This window comes from Anas acuta, chromosome 13, assembly GCF_963932015.1.
Source record: "Anas acuta chromosome 13, bAnaAcu1.1, whole genome shotgun sequence".
Lineage (NCBI taxonomy): Eukaryota > Metazoa > Chordata > Aves > Anseriformes > Anatidae > Anas > Anas acuta.
Genome location: NC_088991.1, coordinates 6,037,748 through 6,057,556, shown reverse-complemented (window position 1 = coordinate 6,057,556; position 19,809 = coordinate 6,037,748). Strand labels below are relative to the sequence as shown.

Here is a 19,809-nt window from a genome sequence, read left to right as displayed (position 1 = left end):
TTGTGTTCTCCTCCCAGGTGCCTCCTGTTGTAACCAACATCACAAAATTCGTGAGAGGGGAGGGAAGAGAAGGGAGTTATCAGCTGGAAACAATATCCTTTTAGAGCCCTTCTGTTGTGTTGGCATTCACATGGCACCTTCCCAGCCCTCAGGGGTCTCTGTTAGGGTACAATAAGCCCAGGATCAGCGCATTTCAGCTCAAAAAGAAAGCAATGAACGTCAGAAAAGGGGTGCACGTGCAGCCTCATTTTATCTGCTCATGGAAGAGCTCCCTGCTGCCAGCTCCTGGCCTTCGAGACCTTTTTTAAGGGTTGTCCTCCGTGACACCTGGGCTGAGAGGTCACAGGTGGATCTGGTTTATCCAAACCTCCTCCCCGACCCCGCCAGGCCAGGAGGATGAGCCAAAAGCAGCAGGGCCACCGCAGCCACCTGCTGGAGCTGTGGGGGCCTTTTGGCGGGGGCAAGGTGAACCCATCACCAAGCAGGGAGGTGAAGGAGCCTTATTACCGAGTGCAGGGTTCAGCTGGCCTCAGGACCCAACGCCTGCCAACACAACCCCACCGCCAGCCCGGCAGAAAGCAGGTCTGTCAGTTTGTATTTGAGAGAACAGTTTTCTGGAGAAAACCTGACATTTTACCTCCTCTGCGTGTTAATAAAACATGCTGGCGTTTGAAAAGGAGAGGCTCCGGGTGTTTCTTATTAAGCAGCAGGGGGTCTGCAAAGTCTGCTAAATACTTAATTGGGTGCCAGCAGGTTCCTTTGGTAGCGGCAGGCCTCCGTGGGAGAGACAGAGGTGTCCCCCTGGGCAGGGCACAGTGGGAAGGTTCACAGGCCTGCACCCCAGCACGGAGCAGAAAAGCTCCTGGTATTTCATGCCACATTAGGCTGGATGAAAGGCTCTCCCCCCCTCGGCCGGCTGCCAGCGGATCCAAATGAGGCCAAGGCTCTAGCTCTGCACTCCTCAGACCTGCTCACAAGGAGCAGTCTCGGCTTGCAGCTGCCTGCATTCCTCAGAGGTTTAAAGAGGAGAAAGTGTTGTGTGTTTTTTGTTTTTTTTTTTTTTTAATTATCTCACCCCCAAATGAGCAGAGGAACCATTTTATAGTGATCTGTTAACAAAAAAACACTGGCTGTGTTACTGGAACGCCTCCAGAGGAGGGCAATGAAGTCATTAAGGCAGGCAGGTCCCATGAGGAGAGGCTGAGGACGCCTGGGATGTCTCGTCTGGAGAAAAGGAGGCTGAGAGGTGACCTCGTGTCTCTCTGCAAATTCCTGAGGAGGGGAAATGGAGCAGGAGGTGCCGGTCTCTTCCCCCTGGTCAGCAGTGATAGAGCACAAGGGAACAGCACAAAGCTGCCCCAGGGGAGGCTCGGAGTGGGCATTAGGCAAAATTTCTTCACTGTGAAGGTGACCAAACACCGGAACAGGCTGCTTGGCGAGGTGTTTGATGGCCTACGGCTCTCAGTGTTCAAAAAAAGCTTGGATAATGCCCTCCTCAATACACCTTAACTGCTGTTCAGCCCTGAGGTGGTCGGGCAGTTGGACCCTACCTTTTAGGTCCCTTCCAACTGACCCAACTCTTCTAATCCTCACCTGTTGGAGCCAGGAGCCCTGGGGCCAGTAATAGGAAGATTTCGATCAGAAGAGGGCACTGCCTCTCTCAGAGCCTGGCTGTGCACAGCACTCTGCTCCCCGGGGACGTTGGGGCAGCCTAGTTCTACCACCTGACCATCCCCAGCAGAAACCAGCAACATTTGGAGAGGGGAAGACAGAACGCAAGAGCTGCCTTCTAGCTACCATCCACACAGCAACAACTCCACTCATCAAACTTTATATGCTTTATTATTAGAGAAAATACAGATTTGCAGCAAAGTAGTCATAAAAAAAGCACCTCCTGAAACGGGGAATTGGACACACAGACATTACACACATCCACGGGGACTGCCAGCCCTGATTGCTACTGCATCTCTTCCTCCTTCTGGGCTCTGTATTCCTTCATGCTCTTCTGCAAACAAGAACAAAGGATAAAGGTTAACAGCACGCATCTGAGCTACTCACACACATCTGCCCCTGCCCAGCTCTGTGCTGTGACTTCTCTGCCCAGCCCCTGGGAAGGCTGCGGGACCCAAAATGCCCTGACAGAGCTCCAGGTGCTTTCAGAAGCAACTGAGCCCTGCCCCTGTGCCCAGCTGCAGGAGCGCACCCTACAGAGAAGCTGTGCAGGCGCTGGCAACATCCTGCTGGAGACCCTGAGGCTGCCCCTTTCCTTGGAGGGGACAATCCAGCATGCTGGGTCTCCTCACCAGCCCGCAGCTCCACCTCTCAGCCTCTCTCATGCTAAAACACACATGGCAGAGGCAGCACTCAGAGCTGTGCAGCCCACAGATTTGAAAACCCACGGTCCAACCAAGGTCAGGCAGAAAATGTCTGAAAAAAATACATTTTTTTGTGTGTCAAAAGTGCCTACAACACAGTGCTCAGCCCCCTCCTTTCCCCTCTGAGACCAAGAGACAGAAAACGCTCCCCAGCTCTTCAGGCAACAATCTCACCTCAAAGGTGTTGAGCACGTGCTGGCAAACTCCCATCAGGTCAGTCAGCCCCTTCCGGAACGGCTCGACAGCAGGGAGGGACCCTTGAGGAAAGGAAATGCGTTAGTGAAAGGGGGGGTGGCTGAGGACCTCTCCCTCATCACTGCAAGGCAGCGCAGCTCTCACCGAGTCCCTGTGATGGGGAGAGGCTCTCACACAGCACCCAAAACGTGCCCGCATCCTCCTGCCTCGCAGCCCAGCCCAGCAGCCTGAGACCTGACCTCAGAGGGGTGGTCTGCGCCGTGCAGGAGCAGCAGACACTTACCCTGCGGTCAGTCCCATGAGGAAGAGGTGGTTTTGGCAAGGCTAGACTGAGCAGGAATTAATTTTTAAGAAATTAAAGAGTCAGCAAGCACAGACTGACTGCTTTGCTTCCAGGAACTGGCTTCTACGGATCCGATGCTCAAGGGAACGGCCCCGTGGGGAAGGAATAAAACAACAGCACCCCTCCAGGCAGCAGGCACAGCTGCTGGGTTGGGGTGCTGGGAGCAATGAGCGAGAGCCAGAGGCTCAGAGCTGTCAGTGCTACCTATTCCCAGGGGACAAAGTCCTCTTTGGGAGGCAAGCCAGTGGGACAGCACAGACAGGGGAAGCTTTTCAAGGGAGCCTCATCCCATAGCTGGCAGGGAGAGGGAGGAAGGAGCTATCCTGCTGCAGCCAGGTATGTCAGCCCCATTTCCAAACCCCACGCTGATTTACAGACGATCAGCCCTTGTAGGGAGCAGCAGAAGTTTCATCCTTTTGCTGCCATTCAGGGCCTGCTGCCAGCCAACCCAGACACCTGGGCCACGGGTTCCTCAGGCAGGATGCTGCTCAGCTCCGCAGCTGGGAAACAAGAGCTGCAGTACAAAGCTCAGGGCGGCCTCCCCAGCTGAGCAACAGGGCACAGCAGTTGCAGATGGCTGGCAGAGAAACGAGAGAAAAGAGCTGTTCTTTGTTAGAACAACCCAGGGCTGAAACCTGACCCGAGCAGGGGTGATTTCCCCCAGAAGAACCCCAGACATAAAGAGAACCCGGTGTCCGTACCTCTGGTCTGGATGCGGAAGTTGATCTTGCTTTCCGAGGGGTGGGTGATGCAGTAGCCACAGAACTGCACGTCGGGGCTGCAGGAGGAGAGAGAAGAGAGCAGTGAGGGCCAGGCCTGCCCACGGCACAGCTCAGGGATGCCAGAGGCTCGGGCCAGCCAGACCTGCTGGGGTTGACAGAACCGGGGTCTCACAGCAGGGGTATGCTGACGGGGAGCAGCCTGTGTGACTTTACTCGTGTTCTCCACCTCGCTGCAGCTTTGCAAAGGAAAAACGCGCCCAGGCACCAGCCTGGCACCACGGCCAGAGGAGTTTTAACTTTTAACCTTTGCCATATCAGACATTACACTTCTCCCACAGCTAACCACGGAGGAGCAGGGAGAGGCAGCCGTTACCCAAGGGCCAGCGAGCTGGGGGCCATAAACAAGGCAGAGCCCCCCCCAGAGCCCCCCATCGCCCCCCACCCCCCCACTCACTTCTTCATCACCATGTACCGCAGGGAGTTGCCCAGCGTGTGGTCCTCGTCGTGCAGCACGAAGGTGACGCAGCTCCCGTCCGTCCCATCCGCCTGCACCTGCCGCAAACGAGGTAAAAAAGGAGGTGAAGCCCAGTTGGGGTGTGGGGGGGGTGCCGGGGAGCCCCCACCCCGCCGCGCCGCCCCTCACCATCTCCAGCGCCGCCTTCCTCTCGCCCTCCTCCGCCATGTTGCGCCGCCGGACTACAACTCCCAGCATGCCCCGCGCTGGGCTAGGGGGAGCCTTCCAGGACTACACGGTGGGACTACAACTCCCAGCGTGCCCCGCGCGGCGGGAGGGCTTAACGGGGGCGCCACCACCCGCGGGACTACAACTCCCAGCGGGCACCGCGCCGCAGACCGGAAGCGCGTCGTGGCGGGGCGGAGGAGCCGGGCGGGCGGTGAGCGGCGGGGCCGTGAGGGGCCGTGAGGGGAGGGGGGCGCGGGGGGGTCTCCTGTACCCCGAGGGGGGTTATTTTTGATTTTTTTGAGGAAAATTCATGTGTTCTCTGCCTGGTAGGCGCTGCCTCACGGCGCTGGAGGGGCTTGGAGCGGCTGCGCGGCCGTGAGGGGCTGCTTGTGCCTCTGTGGTGATAACCGCAGTTACCGAGGGTTTAATCGCTGCCCGCCCGCCCAGCTCTGTGGTGATTTTTTTTGTTGTTTTCCCCCCGGCTCCTTCAGGCGGAGGCAGCGGCTCCTGCAGGACGCCCCCAGGCAGCTCCAGCCCCCGTGGGCCTCGTCTGCAGGTGGGTGGCTCCGGCCCCGCGTTGCAGGCCTGTGGTGGTGCGGCCTGGGGGGCTGGGGGAGGCCCTGGGGGGGTTGAGGGAGGCTCCCTGAGGCAGCAAAATGTTTTGGGACCTGCCACTGCTGTGCCTGCTGTCACACAGGCAGAGTGTGGCTGATGGAGCAGGTCAAGGCTGGCTCAAAGTGATGGATGCGCCAGCTTGGCCCACCTAGGGCAGGATTCTGGGGAGCTTCAGGCTGGGAGCAGCCCCTCTGGGGGCAGCTCTCTGTGCACAGGCGGCCCTAAAGCCCTCTGGGTGAGCTGCGATATGGCAGGCAGGGAGGAAATGCTGTGGTCAGGCGTGTGAGAGGCTGGCAAATGGCTGGGTGCTCTGCTCGTCATATGATGTGCTGCCTGCCCGCTGAGCTCGGGGGAGCGATGCGAGGAAGGACGGGGCGCTTTGGAAGCGGGTTTTGAAGCTGCTGTAAAGCACCTGGAGCAGTGGGGCGGGGGCAGCGCTGAAATGTGAACACTGGGAGGGTCCCTGCCTCAAACGGGACTCTGACGTGAGTGCTTGAGGTAAGCTCTTAGGCTCCAGCGAGCGGCTGCTCGGATGCTCTTGGTTTGATGGGATTCTTTTCCTCCCTAAGCCTGTCAGTCGCTTTCTGAGCCCGTGGGAACCGTTCTGCTCCTCGGTGTGGTGTGGGAATGAGCTCCGGAGGATGCGCTGTGGGAACAGCCGCTTCCTTCTGTGGGACCTGTCCTTGAACTTCTCAGTTTTGTGTTAGAAACAGCGAGCAATCACAGCTTTTTTTCTCCGTTTGTATATTCCGTGCCCGCAGTGATCTCCAGGTGGGCGCTGACATTGATTGGCCTTAATAAGCGCCGGCTGTGCCTTCCTGCAGAGATCCTCCTAGATCCGGGACGCGAAGCGGTGGGGCTCGCTCGCTGTGTTGCTGACAGACAGACTCTCTGCTAGAGGGCAGCTGTGAGCCTGCAAGTCCTGGGCTGGAAGAGGAAACCCAAACCTGGCTGGTTTTTACCTCTCTCTGCTGCCACTTTTAACTGTGCTGGAGTTCCAGCTCGGAGGGGAGAGGGAGCAGGCAGGGGAACACCTCCGAGTCTTCAGCAGTGAGAGGGGACTGCTGGTGTGGGCGCTCCTCATCCTCCTCCCTAACAGTGTGTGCTCCAGCTGGGTGTCAGTGCAGTTGTTAAAGTCCCTGAGCTGTGCCCAGATGAGGATGGAGAGGGGAAACAAGCAACGTGTGGCACAGGGAGGGCAAGGGGAGCTGTCATCTGGTGAAGAGCAGCAGATAAACGCAACGTGCTGCCTGTGCTCCGAAAATAGGCCTTGCTCTGAGGTGGGGTAAGTGAGAGGCCGGCCATGCAAAGCAGCATGAGGGGCTCCCCCGAATCCCTGGTGGAGATGCGTGGGGCTGAGAGGTGCCAGGTGTAAGGCAGGGGGAAGTGAAAGCAGCAGCTCTGCCTGAGGGGGGGCTGCAGCCCAGCGCTTCCTTCCCCCCGCAGTTATTGGTGTGCTTTTGTGGTACCAGGCAGGAGCAGCAGAGAGCAGCTTCTGTCTGCATGGCGCGGGGCTTTCTGGGTGTCCTCCCTCTCCCCTGCTGACACCGAGCTCTGGCAGTTTTTCTAGAGCGTGCTGTGCTGGAGCTGTGTGCTCTGAGGGCTTCTGCTGCTCCGGTTCCCCCTTGGCGTGCTGTGGTCTCTTCTCAAACTAATCCTCTGCCTTCTGCTCCCATAGGCGGTGCTGGCCCTGAGTTCCTTGGTGCTCCCAGCTGGTTACAGATTGGGGATTAACCATGGGGTGTCTCCTCTGGATTAATCCACCTGTTTATGCTTTTCCCATCTGATCTTGAGCTCTCACACCCGCAGGAGGTTACCTGCTGCTGGCCAAGCCTGAATCCCTACAGCTCTGGCTGACAAAAAGCAGAACCATGAGCCCTGGTGCACTGCTTGGTTGTCTCTTAACTTCATGGTCTTGCTTGTGGTCAGTTTTTCTACCCGTGGTCTTTGGATCCTGAAGCTGAACCTGTTGTACTTACTTCTGGAGAAATCTCCAAGCTTTTGTGTTGTGCTGCAGGAGGCGTGCAGACTTCCCAGAGTGCAGAGACGTCTGGGTGCAGTACAAGGCAGGCAGCATCAAGTGCAAAGTGAAAAAATAAGGTTGCATTGATCTATTGCTGTATTTTGGTAAGGTCAAAAGTCTTCCCGAAGCAGAAAAGAGGCTGATGGAGGTACTGAACCAGGCATCAGTCACAGCTGTGGTCTGATGTGGTTTCATAAACACTCTTCTAGAGGTCGTGGTAGTGTTGGTGGTGTTGTGAACAGAATGTAAAAGGGGGAATGAGAGAGGTTTTCTGCTAACAATATCCCGTTGGAGCACTGACCACGCTCCCTCCCGTTGTGCTGGGGGCTGGGAGGATGTTGTGAAGGTTGCAGTGTGTTGTCTGCCAAATAACAAACCAAATTCTCCTGTTTTTATTTCCAGATAGCGTGAAGTCATGGCTATCCTGTTCGCTGTTGTGGCGAGGGGCACAACCATCCTTGCCAAGCATGCCTGGTGCGGAGGAAACTTCCTGGAGGTGACAGAGCAGATCCTGGCAAAGATACCTTCGGAAAACAACAAGCTGACCTATTCGCACGGGAAGTGAGTCGTGTTTCTCTTCTGGGTGTTGGAGAGCCTGACTGACATGCGGGAGGATAGCAATACATGGAGGCACTGAAACTGAGTTCTCAGCAGTGTGTCTGGATGTGTTACGTTAGTTTTTCCTCTGGGTTTGCAGAGTAACCAGGACTTGAGCTTAGTTTAAGAAATGAGTCCCAGGGCAGTTGGTGTGAAATGAAGTTTCCTGTCCTTACACAGCTTCCACAGTGAACTGGAGGGTGCTCAGCTGTGGGTGTGTATTTGGCTTGTTGTGTCTGCTGGCTTTTCCAGTGCTTTAGGCAAAACCATCACTCACCTCAGAGCAGTTGTGCATCCTGGTTGCTTTAAGGTAGGTCCCACAGGTTGTTTCTCCAAAAGGCAACCTGAGCTACCACAAGCCCAGTGTCTGGGACAGGCGTTTAACTCGGGCTTGTACAGATCTCTGAACAGTCCTTGGCTGGTGTTGATGGAACACGTTAGGTTTAAACCCTCCTGGCACTCTGCTGATTTATTGCACGTGAGAAGTAAATAAGTTAATGTGCTGATGGGCACACTAAAGAAAAGGGCGAAGAAAACAGATCCAGCAGCACTGGATGCTATGTCAGCTGTCTTTTGAGTTAGCATTGTGGTTGGATTCTCAGTATTGTCCAAGCTGTTTTCTTAAAGCTGTTTTGGCTGCCTGAGGATTCAAAAGATAAGAATTTAGGCAGTCTTCCTTTGCCTTGCTCTGCCTTGGGACCACTAAGAGTCCCCGTGGAGGAGCTTTCTGAGGAGGCTGCCTGTTCTGTGGTCTAAAGTACTTTGGATGCTGAATCATTTTCTACTGTAATTTTCAGGGAATGGTCATTTCCTTTTGTGTTACCTTCGCCTTGAGCGCTGCGCAGCCAACTACAAAACTGAGCTTTAGGAGTGCCAAGGTTTGTTCTCAGAGCTGAAAGCTGGAATTGTGGTGTAGAGGTTGATTCTCTGTGCTGGCAGCACTGAGAGGCAGTTAACTGATGCATCTACACTTGCAAAGCGTGCTGTGAAGTGTATAATCTTTTTGCTCACTACTGAAGGTTTCCGTAACGAGGCTCCAACAACTGTTGCAGAAGATCAGAGCAGCTCGCAGTGTGGTTGTTCTGCTTTGCATTGTGCTGCTAAAAATCAGCTGGGCCCCGTCTGCAGCTCTGGGTGTTTCCTCTGCTGATGTTCAGTCTCTTCTGACAGGTCTTCTACAGCATCGCTTTTCCTGTGCTCTGGAAGAACGCCCTCCTAGGTCAGAACCTGCCAACCCTGCCTCCGTGCTGGCAGAGGGGAAGGAAGAGTGCCTAGCCATGTCTTTGGGCACAGCATTCACTGATATCTTCCACGTGCATGCTTTGGAGCTGGCGCTTTCTGCCTGTTGTCAAAAAGCAAGGATTTGGGTTTGTAGAGGTGCAGAATAGGCACTTTTCTTTTATTTTTCCCTTTCATGATCACAATACCTGGACAGATCGTTATGGCTTTAATGAAGCTGAGTGTGCTCAAGGAGTTCTTGTTCTTCCTGTCCGCAGGATTTCAGAGATCTGCCTTGTCAGGGCCCTAGCCAATAGGCTAGAGAATTGTACCATTGCCTGTCCTGGGTGATTGTTTTGCAACAGGAAAAAAATCGGGTTATATTCCATTTCATGAGGGTTGTTGCTATTGGTTGTTGGTTTTTAGAAGAACTTCTGGGTCTTTCATGTAATCTCCAAGGAAAATCAGCCTTCTAGCATCAGGAGTGGTGTTCATCAGGTGGTGTTCTGTCTCTGCTGTTAAGATTCTTCTACAAGTCACTGGGGAGTCCGTAAGGCAGTGCCAGGTGAGCTTTACCTCTCCCTTCAGAACAGAGGGGCAATACCTGTAGGTATGGAGGGATTTTTTTTTTGAGAAGTCAGCTTAAGGACAGCAAACTATTCCTACAGCATGCTCCCGAGGCTTATTTCAGTGTCCAGTTATTCATATAATATAAACCCTGAGTTTTAAAGCTACAGAGCTGCATCCGTAAAGCTGTACAAATGCAACTGCTCTGCAGCAGTTTTTTGCAGCGTTAACTCCCCTGTATTGTAGAGGCTTTGTGAAAGGGTTCTGCAGCGGGTGGTGAAGGGACAGTGTCAGGAAAACAACAGCTAAAGCCAGTGAGTTGGCAGCCAGTGAGCTGCTCTGAGCAGTTCTGGTTTGCATTTTGTTGTGTATGAACTTTGCTTGTTTTTTCTTTTTGTCATGTGCCTCGAAACAACAGCCTGGTTTTACTTGAAGAAGAAGATCCTGCTTTCAACCATGGGTTGTTTGTTTTGCATTTACCTAACGTCTGGTTGCACCACACCTCCCAAGGCATTACTGCAGCCACGTGCTTCAAGCCAGTTTGCCCTGATCACTCTGTCAAATTCTTTTTCTTCTGTGGCTGCTTTTGTTTTGTAGTCTTTGCAATAAAAACTTGAGGCAGTGCAAGGTGGTCATACAAACACGGCTAAAGCAGCAAGGCACTGTTGTAATGAGGTTCGTTAAAGTATTAACTGGCCTGTCACCCCAATCAACTAATCTCTCAAGCTAACTATGCGTGGATGCTTGGATACCCTGATGAGGGTTAGACAGGAATCTTACTGCTGAGTATCCCATCAAGGTTTTGTTTTTCACAAGTAAGTAGCTGGAAGAACATGGAAGTGAACTTGTTTGGCAGCTGAATGCCCCCCAGTTACTGCAAAGCACAGGATGCTGACAAGTGCACGATGTCAGGGATCCCTTAACGTGTAAGTGGTCTCGCAGTGGAGCCTATGGGAATGGAGATGCTTAGGATCTGAACAAAGCTGGCTGGGGTATGTTGGCATCTGTGCCTTTTCCTGTACTGTAACTGGAATTTGCCCTTTTACAGCCCTTGAAGGCCCTGCAGACGCTGACATCTTCCAGAAGATTAGTCTTGTGGCAGCTTCAGATGACTTGTTTGTTTTTTTTCCTCTTTGCAGTTATCTGTTTCACTACATCTGCCAAGACAGGATCATATACCTCTGCATCACGGATGATGTAAGTATTTTGGGTACAGCTATTGCATATACAGGCTTTTCACAAGATTTAGCTTTTTCTGTCAAAGAAAAATCAATAATGGGTGCTAATTTGAGATGCCTTTTTTCCACTGGAGCTTTTAACTGGTAGGAATGAAAACGCAGCTCTGATGGCTTAGCCTGAAACTCAAATGCACTGAATAGTTAGCCTGAAGTTAAGTTCTTGTTTTTCCTGGTTTCTCTCTCAGCAGCCCCAGTGCGTAGACTCTAGATGTAGAGATTGGTTTTTAATGGTCATTGTACTCCAGTTCTAGAAATACTAAAGCAAAAACTTCTCCCTCATTAGAAAAAGATACCAGGCACAGAATGAGAACTACATATATTTAAGTAATGTCTGCTTCCAGCTGATGTCCAGGAAGGTGCCTGGGATTTGGCTGCTATTAAAACCCCAGGATAACCAGTCAGATCCTGCAGTGTCGTGCATGGCGTGCCTGCTAGGAACTGATAACTGTGGTGTCTTTGGCTTCATGCCCCGTATACTTCGTTATCTAACTGACTGGCTGTGGTCTGCTCTTTCCCTTTTAGGACTTTGAACGTTCCAGAGCCTTCAACTTCCTGAATGAAATCAAGAAGAGATTTCAGACCACGTATGGCTCAAGAGCACAGACAGCCCTTCCCTATGCAATGAACAGCGAGTTCTCAAGTGTCTTAGCTGCACAGCTGGTGAGATCTGTTGCTACAGGGGATATTGGTCTGACAAGTTAAACTTCTCCCCAGAAGGTCTTCCTGTATTTGTTCACTTGTAACCGAAGTGCCATGTTGAGACTGTAAAGCCAGGGGAATTGGCTGTTTTCCCTGTGCTCTTCCTACAGCTGGGTTGCTTTACTGCTTCAGTGATTATTACCCCCAATCCCCCCCTTTTTTTTTTTTTTTTTTGGTGATGCATTCACTGTTTGCACCGTATAGGTGCACTTTAGATCTTAAAGATAATGTTTGAAATCTCAGATTTGAAATCTCAGGGCATCGCTGCAGTGCAGATGCAGTGAGGAAAGCCACTGTCTGAAAGGGAGCTGCCAGCAGTATAGTGCATCTTCTTGCCCAGTTCTTAAGAAACTGTCAGGTTTCAGAAGAGTTTATTCTAGCTACCCTGTGCCTGATTTTGGAATCCTGAAGGGACAGGACAGGTTGATCTGGTCTGGAGTCCCTCTCCAACTGGGAGTGCAGAGGAATTGCGTGCTTATTTCACTTGCCACAAGATCCTGGTACAGCCCTGGAGCTACATTCCCACTTTCAGAGAAGTGCTTTGCTCGCTGCTGATTTGAGGTGTGGCAAAGCCCACAGCTGCCAGATGAGGTTTCAAATACCAGTATTGATTTGTGTTTTATTCACAGCAGTGTATGGGTATAGCTTCTGAAGTATTCAAGTGCACAGCACAGTGTTTGCATTTTCCTTCAGCTTCTGTAGAATGAGATGAGCTGCATTTCAGAGTTCTTCTTTTTTTTATTTTCAAAGACAACACTGACTTTATGGGTAACCTGAGTCTGCAGACAACATCCTGCCCTACTTCAGTGGGGTTTTTTGTGCTGGAAAGGGAAGGCAGAAAGCGGTTGCTCTAGGAAAGAGAAAGGATGCTCTTAAAATACAAGGTTTCTGGTAGTGGCGATGTTGTGGTTCCTGCTTATCCCTGGTGTTTGGTTTGCAGTGGTAAAGTTCTAGTACCTGCAAAGAAAAGAGTCCTGTGGAAACGTACAGGCTTGGTCGTGGTTGCTCGATGTAATGTCAAATTAGAGGAATGAAGTCAGATAGGAATAGAGACAGAATAAATAACTGCCCTGTGACTCATGATCAATAATGTTATTAGTGCACAACACCTCAGGCTACATGGCCTGCAAGAAAAGTGTTTTTAATCTTGTTTAAAGTTCAAGTCACACTTCTAAGAGTTCGTAATTGACTACAGACAATTTCGTAAGTTGAGCAATACTATTTTTTTGAGACCTGTCTGAAATTAAAAGGAGGATGTCCTTGGAATATTGGCTTTCAGAGCCAGTACACAGGCTGTATCTGGGGCAGCTATAGCTGGCGCTGTACACAAGGTGTAGGAGGATCCTCGTTTGCTTTGCTGTGACTGGTGAGCATGTTAGTGTTGCTGCTGCTGTCCTCAAAGCTTGTTTTTTTTTTTTTTTTTCCTGTTGATTTGCTAAAAATGCCAAATTTCATGATATTCCAGGTGCAAAAGGAAAAGTCCTTTGCTACTGGTCTGGGAGCATAGCTTGAGTAAGTGCAAAAACCAAACTTAATAACGCTCTCCAGCAGTAATAGTTGCATTTTGGGATGCAGGGTGTAGCTGGGGTTTTGACGTGGGGGACCCTGAAGGAAGGATTTGTGCTCACACTGTTGCTTCCTGAAGCTTGTACTGGAGTCTGTGAAAAGAGTCGTTTGTGTTGGTACCTTCAATGACGAGCAGAGGTGATTCAGAGCATGTAAAACTGCACGTAGTTTATTGCACAAACTATTCTTTGGCTTACGCAGCAGACAGAAAGCAGTGAATAACAAAGCCAGTGTGGCTTCAGAAGAGCCCAAGGAGTTGTGCATAATAAATTAGGTTCAGTCCTATCACAGATAGGAAGTTCGTTTTTTCCCTTTCCACCAAGCCTTGATGTGTGAAACTGAAACTCCTCGAAGTGATGACTTGTCGAAATGTGATTCTGGGCTGCAGTAAGCCTAATGAATTGCCTTATCAGAAGAGCCATGGTGGTATTACTCCTCTAAAAATCCCAGCCTTTCCATCTCTCTAAAGCACGGAGTAGAGCTGCTTTCCTCAGGTTTTGCATATTGATGAATTCCAGGCATCGACTGATAAAGGTTAAGCAGTAACAGAGAGCTGTTCCCTCAGGTGGCTCTAAAACTCGCTAAGCTTAGAGCCCCTAACGATCAAAGGCCTCGTAGTGCAGGAGCAGGGCTGTATCGAGGTGGTTACAGAAGTAACTTGAGGATGCTGAGTGCGGAGGAAGAGACCATGTGGCAGTTCAGAGATCACGCTACTACTCAAGTGCTGTCGCTGTTGATTATGGCATGAGCATATGGACAGCGTTAGAAACTGTTGCTTCTTCCCATGTGGTCAGAAATGGATGCAAATTGAGTGCTTATTGGGGAGAAAACTGGGGTTTAAGAGGCCACACGAGTTGTCATGAAGTACAGCAGACATGATGTCCTGGTCTCTGCTGTCAGCAAGAGTGGTCTCTTATTAAGAGGTGCTTTGTGAAGGCCTTCAGATAGGAGTGCAGTGGCTGCAAGTGTAGAGCAAGCTGAAGGTTTATCCATGAATTTTGTGAGAGAGACCCGTTTCCCTGGGTGAAGGAGACTTAGGGAGCAGGGCAGTGGAGCTGTAGCCAGTGTTACTTGACTGCAGAGGACCTGTGAGGACAGCAGACTTAAAGTCAATCCAGGAATAGCAGAACGTAGTTATCTGATACTGACTTCACCTCAACTCCCCTCTTCTGCTTCTGCAAACATCGTGAGACTCCTTTTAAGCTGGGGATGTTGGCTGGTGCTTCTTCCCCCTAGCAACCCACCAAAGGTTCACTGGTGACCTGCTTACATCTTTACAGGAGGAGCAGTTGGGCAGCTCATACCGGCCATCCCAAACACTGTGTGGTGTTTGCAGTTCGCAGGCCCCCTCTTCTTTGTCAGAGCTCCTGCTTGATGCTCACCTACAGAGAGACGCGTTCTGCCTTGCGTGTGAAGTTACAGGGCTCTCCTGATATGTTTCACAGAGGATTATAGAAGGTCATGACAAGTTCTGAAGTATTACAAAGGCAACAAAATGGTGTGTGGGAGTGGGAACAGTGTCCTAACTTCCCTCCCTGCAAACTGATTAAACCTTCAGAAGAGGCTGTTACTTTTTGGGCACTCTGGAAGTTGCCACACTTGTCTGCTGTCTTCCCTTTTTGTTTGAAGTGCTGTGTGTGCGATGCTTGCTGTCACTGACTGTTTGTTTGTTACAGAAATACCACTCAGAGAGCAAGGGCACTGACCAGGTGGCGGAGACGCAAGCCCAAGTTGATGAACTGAAAGGAATCATGGTTCGAAACATAGGTACCCGGCTTCTTCTTGTGCCTCCCGTGCAGGGAGAGTTGCTGCGAGTAGAGCTGGTGGTGGGCTGTCCTCTCCTGACAGAATAAACTGGGGAAGAAGGGGCTGGGGAAGCTCGGAGTTTATGAGCTGTTAATTGTGTTGGATTTGGTACACGGTGGCTCATGGGGGCAAGGAGCACTGCTTGATGGCACTGCAGAGCTTGCGATGGGGTGCGGCGTGCTCTGGACTTGGTCTCTTTGTCACTGTGGCCCTCCTGCAGTTGCTGTGAGGAAAATGTTCTCAGCATTTTGTCCCGTTAAGACTTTGGACTGGATTTGGACAACTCTGACTACTTAAAAATAGAGGAGTAGATCTGGGACTGACCCAAATTGAGTGGGCTTAGTCCCAAAGTGTGTGAGATGTGAGACTGTTCCTGAAGTACCATTGCCTGGCAATCTGGAAGTGTTGAGGACCACGTCTTGTCTCAGACACCACTGCCAAGAGCTCCTGGCTTGCACTTGAGCTTTGGGTATTAGAATCACAATGCAAAAAGCTTCTACCTACCATTTTTTCTTTCTTTCTTCAGACCTCGTGGCACAAAGAGGAGAGAAGCTGGAGTTGCTGATTGATAAAACCGAGAACCTCGTGGATTCGGTAAGGCTGGGGAAGAGTTTTAGAAATGGGGAAATTGGGGCCCTGCATCCATTGTGTTCATCCATTGAGCAGCAACTAGAGCTGCTTTTAAACAGACACCAAAGTATCAAGATGCAAAGGGCTCCCTGTGTGAGAAACAAGTCCTGTCTCATTTCCACCCTCCTTATAGCTGTTCTACCCGCTGCATACCAGCCTTCCAGCTCCTTAACAGAATGAAGGATTAAAGTAAGTGAGAAATGACTGAGGAGGCAAATTTAATGCAATTACACAGCACATGCTACCCAGTAAAATGGCCTGGGCTCTGGAAACTTTTCTGCCTTTTCCCTAGGAATCAGCACCTAGAACTCAGCATCTTCCTCTGCAGGATCCAGGAGAGTCCAGTGGGTCCTGTGTGGGGTCTGAGGAGATGTAAATGTCTCAGAGCTGGCAAAAAAAGAGTAATGCTTTAAGAGAGAGACACTAGAGAAGCTCGTGGTTACCCAGTTGGGAATACTGTCCTCCAGCACTGGGTGTTTAAACCTCACCGCTTTCTCAGATAGTGACAGGAAGCATCAGTATCCAGCAATCCTAGAAACACCTAAAAACTTCACAGCTGGGGAGGAGAAGTGTTCCCAAAGTTGAGGTGGGAGCTGAGCCTGGAAATCAGCTTTAAATTAAAATTACAGTTAGGGATGCAGTTCTGCTCGGTGTCACCTTATCTGAAAACGCTGAGGGGTGCTTTGTGGGGAAAACTTGAAAATAACCAGCAGAGTGTGCTGCTGAGCTGGCTCAGCACAGGTTCTGCAGCCTTTCTCTGTGCAGGCATCTTGCATGCATGTGAAAAACCTTACGCTAACGCAGCCTGGTGGGTGTTCAAGGTCATCTAGCAACCACTGCCTGTCTTGAACAGGAGAGTTGTGAGATATTGGGCAGACTCGGAGCAGGACAAGCATACTGGAGGAAAGCTCTAGCATTAAAGGGCTTGTTGACCAGCCTGAGTAGATCGGCTGTTGAGTGTAGGAAATATCATGAAGTCCTTAAACATTTTGGAGCACTTCAGTTCTCCAAAGTTTTCAGGTGGAATGAGAATCCAACCAGCGGTAATCCAAGGTAAACTAGTCCTTGTGGACAGCCTACAGGCCTGGTGATGTGCTGTGTGCTTAATTCTCCCAAGCTGAGTGTGGGAGGGCACAAATCCAAGCTGGTTCTGGACTTACTGTTATGTTTTTTTGTTTGTTTGTTTTTTGATGTCACCCCCACAGTAGCATGGGAGAGAATTCTCGTCTTGATGGCTGTTTGGCTTTGCAGTATTGTAACTGCAGGAATTAAATGACTGGAGGAGATAACTGTAGTGCTCTGGGTTGTTAGGGAGGCAGGATGGTGTGGGTGCATGCATCTTCATCTAGCTGCCTGAGATGCAGCTCTCTTTACAGTAGGTTCAGGAATGAAATAGCTGCTTTACTTTCTCTTGCAGTCGGTCACTTTCAAAACTACCAGCAGGAACCTTGCTAGAGCCATGTGCATGAAGAACCTCAAGCTCACCATTATCATCATCATTGTATCAATTGTAAGTACAGAGCTCTTAAGTCAGGTTTAACTACTGGAAAATGCCACCAGCACATAGCTGTTGCATGCATGCTCAGAGTGGTCTTAGCTCTAAAACAAATGTTACAGTGGTTGTATGGGAGGTGTGGAGAGAAGAGCATTGTGCCAGGCAGCTTTTCTTTCCGAGGCAACAGGAAAAGCTTTCTAGACAACTTTGTCTAGCTTGTAAGAACCTAAGACACTAAGCTCATGGCTTTTTAGGCCTTATTTTTGTTGGTATTTAGTTAATCAACTTGGGACGGTGCACCTCCAGCCTGCAATAAATGCAAATGGTGCTAATGATGCTGAAGTGTAACTTCAGGTTAGATATGTGAAGTACGTTGTCAGCACTGAACCCTTTGCTGGAGGACATTTCTCATCCTGTGTTGCTGCGTGGATATGGAGGAGGAGGTCTCGGTGCAAAATTCTGTAGGGCATCTGACAAGTTATTTCAGGGTGTTGATAACGTGGGGTTTCCGAACTTGTTTTGATTGCCAGGCCAAGTCAGCAGTTGGCTGAAGGACAGAAATTTGATTCTCGACTGAACTTTACTGTTTTCTTTCCCCAGGTTATCATCTATATCATTGTATCGGCTGCCTGTGGTAAGCTTGCATAGCCAACCTGTGTGCAGAAGTAACCGGGAGCAGTTGGTGCTGGTCAGTTGGAGATGAGAATCACAGGAGTGTGAAGAAGCAACCTACAGAATAACTCTTAATCTTTCACTACTGACACCTTCTCATTCTTCATCCCTCCAGGACTTCAGACTTCTTTGCCTTACCACCCCAAACAGGCCCAGCTGGTCGCTGCTTCTGTGCAGCTGTAACCTCAAGAATGGGCTGTTTTAAATTACTTGAAGGGATTTTTGTTTTGTTTTTCTGTCCCATCTAAAGCCTTCTCAGTTGGGTAGGCAGTACAGCCAACTCTGGAGGGCACATGCATCCTTGCCCATGTGCCCCTGCAGCTTTGCACTTCCACGTGCGCGTGCAAGTGGAGAATCACGGTTTAGCAACCGTCCTACCCACAAGGATGGCACTGGAGGGTAGTTCAGGGTGGGCTGAGCCAAACTAACGGGAGAGACACGAGATGGATGTGTGCGTTTCCATTTCCCACAAATGGTGGAGATCCAGGTGCCCCTCCCTGCACATCTGGCCTCTTGCAGTGTTCCAGCATGTCGCGATTGCAAGTGCAATATAGGTAGGAAGAAAATGGCTTTGGGGCTGGGCTTTATGCACTGTAAGATGTAGGTGCTGCTTCTGTATGAAATCTCCCTTTTTCCTGGTGGTCTTTCTGCAGTTGGTAGGAGAGGGTGTTAGGTCACCTTGGCGCTTTGAAATGGCCTCCTCTTCATCAACATTTCTTCCTCCCCCTTTAATTTGTGGCTAAATCAATACAGTTGGAGAGCGTTCCATATAGTTAAGGTTGCAATAATGCATATGCTTTGTCACCTATTATTTCTCTTGTTCTTTTGAGGTTGGACTAAAATGAATATTAACATTCTCACTTGCTAAGGTGAAGTTGGGGGGCCAGTCAAGGCCAGACTATCAATCTGGCTTAAGGTGTCAGGTATTAGCTGCTTGTGCTTCTACTCAGAAGGTTTGTGCTAAAAACTGAAGACAGAGAAGGAACAGAAGGCTGGAGTTGAATGGATGGTTACTTTCTCTATGGTCTGAAGCAGAAAAGCTCTCTCAGAGGATGTAGTAACAGGTATTCCTGTGTGCAAAAAAATAATATATATATGTATACCCAAATCTCCAAGGCTAATAACCAAATGTAGGATCAGGTACCCTGGTAATGTGCTGCTATCAAGAGCATAGGGACTGCTCTGCCTAGCGTTGGAAGCTGTGATCACTATTTTTGTCCCATCTGGATATCTGAATTACCAGGCCACAAGCCCCAGACAGCCCCAGGACGGGGGCTGTGCAACAAGCAGGTGGGGCAGTGTGGTGGCTGGGAGTCCTGGCTGACTGGAAGAGAAGCTGTTGTTGCCTGGGGTGCGAGGAGCGTGGGGCTTCCATCTCATATCTTAAAGGATTATTTCCAAGAGAAGAAATGGGAACACCTGAAATCTCACAAAAGCATCAAGTGGTGTAAATGAGGAAGCTGCACTGCTTTGGCACAGGGAAGTGACTTCTAAGGGTGGGTGGAAGCTGTGCAGCTGTGGGAAAGGGAGGCTCAATTTGGTGACTAAACTCTGACACTTGGTGCCATGGGTTCCCTGGGCCCTGCAACACGGGCTTGCCACAGGCAGGACAGTGATGTTAAATGGCTGCTCCTTCACATGCTTTGCTTGGTGTATGGTACATTGACCTTGGAGCTTTCCAGCAGGTGCCAGGTAAAAAGTCTTCCTGTAAACTTGCATGGTTTTGGCTAATTTTACTGATGGTAATCAGATCTTGGATATCCAGGAAGTGCCAGTGGTTCTGATCAGTACTGTGGTCGCTGGCCTTGGTTTCTATTTTGTTTTACACCACTGTAAAGCAGAGAAAGACTTCCTCTTACCTGGAAGTGGATGTGGAAGAGAGCCCTTCTTCCCCTCCTTAGTATCCGTACAGCCTCCCCCCGGCTCAATGTACAATTGTGCATGTTTTAGGGATTGTTGATGTTACTGTGTTAATTTCTATGATTTGTTGTCTTATGTACAAACACTTTTTAATGAAGACTTCCTTTTCTTTTAAAGGATGCACTGAGATATTAGTGTAAAAACAAAGTTAACCTGATTTAAATAAAATTACTGTACAGAAAGCAGGTTTCCTTAGTTTTGTGAAAAGCTGCCTGGTGTTAGATGTAGACCATTGATAGGAGCTACTCTGTGAAACCAGTGTGTCTGTGGGGATGTGGGTCTCCCTGTGTAACGCTGCAGCTCCAAGCCTGGTGTCACCCTGTGTGGCTGCTTGACAAATCACACATAGAAATCCTGCTGTGAAACAGTTCCCACAAAGTCCATGTGTAATTTCTCAGCTTTGGGAGGATTCTGACTTAGCTTTGATGCAGGTTTTAGAGCCTGTC

General features: G+C 50.2%; 2 protein-coding genes across 4 annotated transcripts; one reads left to right on the top strand and one right to left on the bottom strand.

Annotated features, from left to right (window-relative positions):
* Positions 1-1,823: 1,823 nt before the first annotated feature.
* LOC137863789 (DNA-directed RNA polymerases I and III subunit RPAC2-like) lies at positions 1,824-4,421 on the bottom strand. Its single transcript, XM_068697216.1, has 5 exons — positions 4,279-4,421; positions 4,090-4,187; positions 3,615-3,691; positions 2,550-2,632; positions 1,824-2,005 (listed from the first exon to the last, which is right to left on the bottom strand). Exons 1-5 carry the CDS (start codon positions 4,345-4,347, stop codon positions 1,958-1,960), a joined length of 375 nt encoding a protein of 124 aa, XP_068553317.1. The 5' UTR covers positions 4,348-4,421; the 3' UTR covers positions 1,824-1,957.
* On the top strand, positions 4,387-19,545 carry VAMP7 (vesicle associated membrane protein 7). Of its 3 annotated transcripts, XM_068697211.1 has the most exons (9): positions 4,453-4,528; positions 4,809-4,873; positions 7,358-7,516; positions 10,477-10,534; positions 11,098-11,235; positions 14,517-14,607; positions 15,173-15,240; positions 16,694-16,786; positions 17,372-19,545. In XM_068697211.1, exons 3-9 carry the CDS (start codon positions 7,371-7,373, stop codon positions 17,417-17,419), a joined length of 642 nt encoding a protein of 213 aa, XP_068553312.1. In that variant the 5' UTR covers positions 4,453-4,528; positions 4,809-4,873; positions 7,358-7,370; the 3' UTR covers positions 17,420-19,545. The 3 variants fall into 3 exon arrangements, with proteins under 3 accessions (XP_068553313.1, XP_068553312.1, XP_068553314.1); XM_068697212.1 differs by lacking the exon at positions 4,809-4,873 and having other exon boundaries at positions 4,387-4,528; XM_068697213.1 differs by lacking the exons at positions 4,453-4,528; positions 4,809-4,873 and adding an exon at positions 5,282-5,430.
* Positions 19,546-19,809: the final 264 nt, after the last annotated feature.

Coding starts and splice junctions, on each gene's coding strand:
- LOC137863789 (XM_068697216.1), bottom strand. CDS start 4,347: ATGCTGGGAGTTGTAGTCCGGCGGCGCAACATGGCGGAGGAGGGCGAG. Junction 2,633..3,614: donor CTTCCGCATCCAGACCAGAG/GTACGGACACCG, acceptor CCTTTCCTCAAG/GGTCCCTCCCTGCTGTCGAG. Junction 2,006..2,549: donor ACGTGCTCAACACCTTTGAG/GTGAGATTGTTG, acceptor TCTTGTTTGCAG/AAGAGCATGAAGGAATACAG.
- VAMP7 (XM_068697212.1), top strand. CDS start 7,371: ATGGCTATCCTGTTCGCTGTTGTGGCGAGGGGCACAACCATCCTTGCC. Junction 7,517..10,476: donor CTGACCTATTCGCACGGGAA/GTGAGTCGTGTT, acceptor TCCTCTTTGCAG/TTATCTGTTTCACTACATCT. Junction 11,236..14,516: donor GTGTCTTAGCTGCACAGCTG/GTGAGATCTGTT, acceptor TGTTTGTTACAG/AAATACCACTCAGAGAGCAA.